The sequence below is a fragment of the Merops nubicus genome, unplaced genomic scaffold (genome assembly GCF_000691845.1).
Source record: "Merops nubicus isolate BGI_N331 unplaced genomic scaffold, ASM69184v1 scaffold42592, whole genome shotgun sequence".
NCBI lineage: Eukaryota > Metazoa > Chordata > Aves > Coraciiformes > Meropidae > Merops > Merops nubicus.
This window is the reverse complement of record NW_008592393.1, coordinates 1-3,011: the sequence shown is the minus strand read 5'-3', so window position 1 is coordinate 3,011 and position 3,011 is coordinate 1. Positions and strand designations below refer to the sequence as shown.

The 3,011-nt window shown below is 58.6% G+C and overlaps 1 protein-coding gene across 1 annotated transcript; it reads right to left on the bottom strand.

Moving 5' to 3' along the window:
- Window positions 1-507: 507 nt before the first annotated feature.
- RPS14 (ribosomal protein S14) lies at window positions 508-2,422 on the bottom strand. The gene is made up of 4 exons (XM_008935122.1): window positions 2,263-2,422; window positions 1,808-1,969; window positions 1,330-1,406; window positions 508-617 (listed from the first exon to the last, which is right to left on the bottom strand). Exons 1-4 carry the CDS (start codon window positions 2,409-2,411, stop codon window positions 550-552), a joined length of 456 nt encoding a protein of 151 aa, XP_008933370.1. The 5' UTR covers window positions 2,412-2,422; the 3' UTR covers window positions 508-549.
- Window positions 2,423-3,011: the final 589 nt, after the last annotated feature.

Sequence of the window (3,011 nt, the reverse complement as noted above, 5' to 3'; positions counted from 1 at the left end):
CTCTGCCAGCTCTGGGAGACCCCCCTGCAGTGCTGGGGCAGCTCTGGAGTCCTCAGCACAGCAGAGCCAGGGACCTGCTGGAGCGGGGCCAGAGGCGCCCCAGCAATGCCCCGAGGGGGGAACCCCTCTGCTGGGAGCCCAGCAGGAGAGAGCTGGGCTGGGGCAGCCTGTGGAGAAGGCTCTGGGGAGACCTTCTGGTGGCCTTCGAGGACTTCAAGGGGTCTGTCAGAAAGATGGGGACAGAGTTTTTAGCAGGGTCTGTTTCAACAAGACAAGGGGTGATGGTTTTGAACTAAGAGGGAGATTTAGATGGACAGATGCAGCCTGGGGCAGCTGACTTTCTGGGCCTCTGAAAATGAGATGCTGCCCCAGTGGTCCACAGAAGGCTCTGCCTGCTGCAGGTATACTGAGAAATTCCTTCACCGAAGGGCTGTTACGCCCTGGCCCAGGCTGCCCAGGGCAGCCACCGCTCCAGAGCACGCCTCGGTAAGAGAAGAGAGCTGAGAAGAGGTTTAGAGAGAGCTTTAATAACCCAAGGTGCAGCGCTGTCTACAGACGACGCCCACGGCGACCACCCTTCCTGCGAGTGCTGTCCGAGGGGATGGGGGTGACATCCTCTGTGGTGAGAAAGAAACACACAGAACACACCGTTACCTTCCAGAGGTACCTCAACAGACCAGCTGGGCACAGCCACCAACCCCCGCAGTCCCCCTGACATCCCAGGGCTGCAGAACAGACACTCCAGGAGCGAAGGTCTGTGTGAGCTCCCCCAACCCTGTGCACAAGGGGTGCTGAAGGTCAGGCAGCAAAACCCCACCGAGCCCAGGCAGCCCCCACGTTCCCAGAGAAAGGGGAGGTGCTTGATGAACAGTCAGAGCAGCCACCGCCTGCTGTGGACTCCTCCAGAGGCTGGGACTGTCCCTCAAACAGCACGAGGGACTCCACTGGTGCCCACTCACAGCCTCGCACTGGGACCAGCACGGTGCTTCCAGGGGACCAGCCAGCTCTGCAGACATCAGAAGAGCACCAGCTCCTGCAGACACACAGGCAGTGTCTCCAGCCTGCTCACACCACCTCCTGCCCAACCACCAACTTAAGAGCCTGTTCAAATGAAATCCCCCCTCCAGTGCCACCTGATGGAGGCCAAGGAGAACAGCTCAAAGGCGGGACCCGAATCGTCACACCAAGCAGCACATAATCCTACAGAGGTCCTTTTGCTAAATAATGCCCCAAAACTGGTTTTGGTGGGTGTTTTTCTGTAAAGCAGCAAGGCCCTGCACCGACAGCCCACGGCACAGAGGCGTGGGCAGTGCTTCCTCCAGCACTCACCAATGCGGCCGATCTTCATTCCGGACCGTGCCAGAGCTCTCAGGGCCGACTGGGCACCAGGGCCAGGGGTCTTGGTCCTGGAGGAGAGTCAGAACCAACAGTCCCTTCAACCACTCCCAAGCTGAACACGGTTCATGAACAATTGGCAACGTTAAAATCAGTTTCCCCATCCCAAATCTAGAGCCACCAGAGAGGCACTGCAGTCACTGCACAGTGACCACTCTCCAAGGCTGACAGCACCTCCCCATCCACCACCCGATGAATGAGAGCACACCCCGGCTCTTCCAACAAGCTCCAGACGCCCAGCGAGACGACACCAGTCACCACACAGAGACAGACACCCTTCAGGCCAAGCTGGAAGCCAGGGTGCCTCCAGCCCCTCCTGCGAGGCAGCGCCAAGCAGGGCTGTGGGGCAGCCTGGCGTGGCTCCCTGAGGGGACACTCGCCCAGGGGACGCAGGCCCTCCCCTCCCACGTACCGGTTCCCGCCGGTGGCACGCAGCTTGATGTGCAGGGCGGTGATGCCCAGCTCCTTGCACCTCTGGGCCACGTCCTGGGCCGCCAGCATGGCCGCGTAGGGCGACGACTCGTCCCTGTCCGCCTTCACCTTCATGCCGCCCGTCACACGGCAGATGGTCTCCCTACAACAGAAGGGGTGCAGTGCAGTCCCTCCTCTTTCCTCCCCACAGCCCAGCTCCTGCGGGCAGACAGAACCTGGGCTGCTGAAGGTTATGGGATGAGCAAGCTGCCATCCAGGACACTGACCCCCACGTTCATCACAGAGCACACCAAGCCTCCTGGGCTCTGCTCACACACACCCCCCACCTTATCTTACAGCTCAGAAGATCAAGAATGTTGGTGGAACCTCCAATTTCTCTTTTCCAACCCAAAAGAGCCAAGCACTACATAGAGGTGACCAGCATTCAATACTCACTTGCCAGAGAGATCAGTCACATGGACAAAAGTGTCGTTGAAGGAAGCAAAGATATGGCAGACACCAAACACGTTTTCTCCTTCGGCAACCTGTGGTCCCAAGCTGATGACCTGCTCTTCCTTCTTCTCCTTGCCCTTACGAGGTGCCATTTCTGAACAACAAAGGAGAAGCATGAGTGATGGTGGGTTTCTCAGTGTTCTCCCACAGAACTTTACAAAATTCCCCAATACTGGAACCCCTCACCCAGCAAGGCCAATGAGTGATCACTGGCAAAAGGCAGGCAGTCATTCTGGGGTATAAGTGGACTCCTTCAGGTCACCACCCACAACTGTTTCATGGGGTCTCTCCTGCTAGTGCTGCACAGCAGGAGCTACCTCATGGCAGCTGATGGGCCCCAGCACCAGCACAGCACAAGGGAGCCCCCTCCGTTGAAACCAGCAACATTGAATGCTCCCCTCTGCTCATTTGTACAACTTCATGGAAGCAAAACCCTGTGCAAACAACGACTGAAAGCCCAGGTGCTGTCACCAAGCTCCAACTCCACAGACCTTTCAAGCATCAGCTGGGGTTCCTCTGTGCTCTGGGACTTCCAACCACATCCTTGGCACTAACCCCCGTTTCCTGCCTCCGCAGCCTGCTCCCAGCGGTGGAAGCGACTGGCGCGGCAGCGCTCGGCTGCGTGGCAGGGCAGAACGGTTCCCTGTGGCCCTCTCCTGACCAACACCAGCCACGCAAAACAACAACCGAAC

Bases quoted from the DNA above. Each gene is read 5' to 3' on its own strand.
- RPS14 (XM_008935122.1), bottom strand. From the start codon at position 2,411: ATGGCACCTCGTAAGGGCAAGGAGAAGAAGGAAGAGCAGGTCATCAGC. The intron at 1,970-2,262 runs GTGAGTATTGAA...CTTCTGTTGTAG, and splicing joins GTGACTGATCTCTCTGGCAA to GGAGACCATCTGCCGTGTGA. The intron at 618-1,329 runs GTGAGTGCTGGA...TTCTCACCACAG, and splicing joins AATGAAGATCGGCCGCATTG to AGGATGTCACCCCCATCCCC.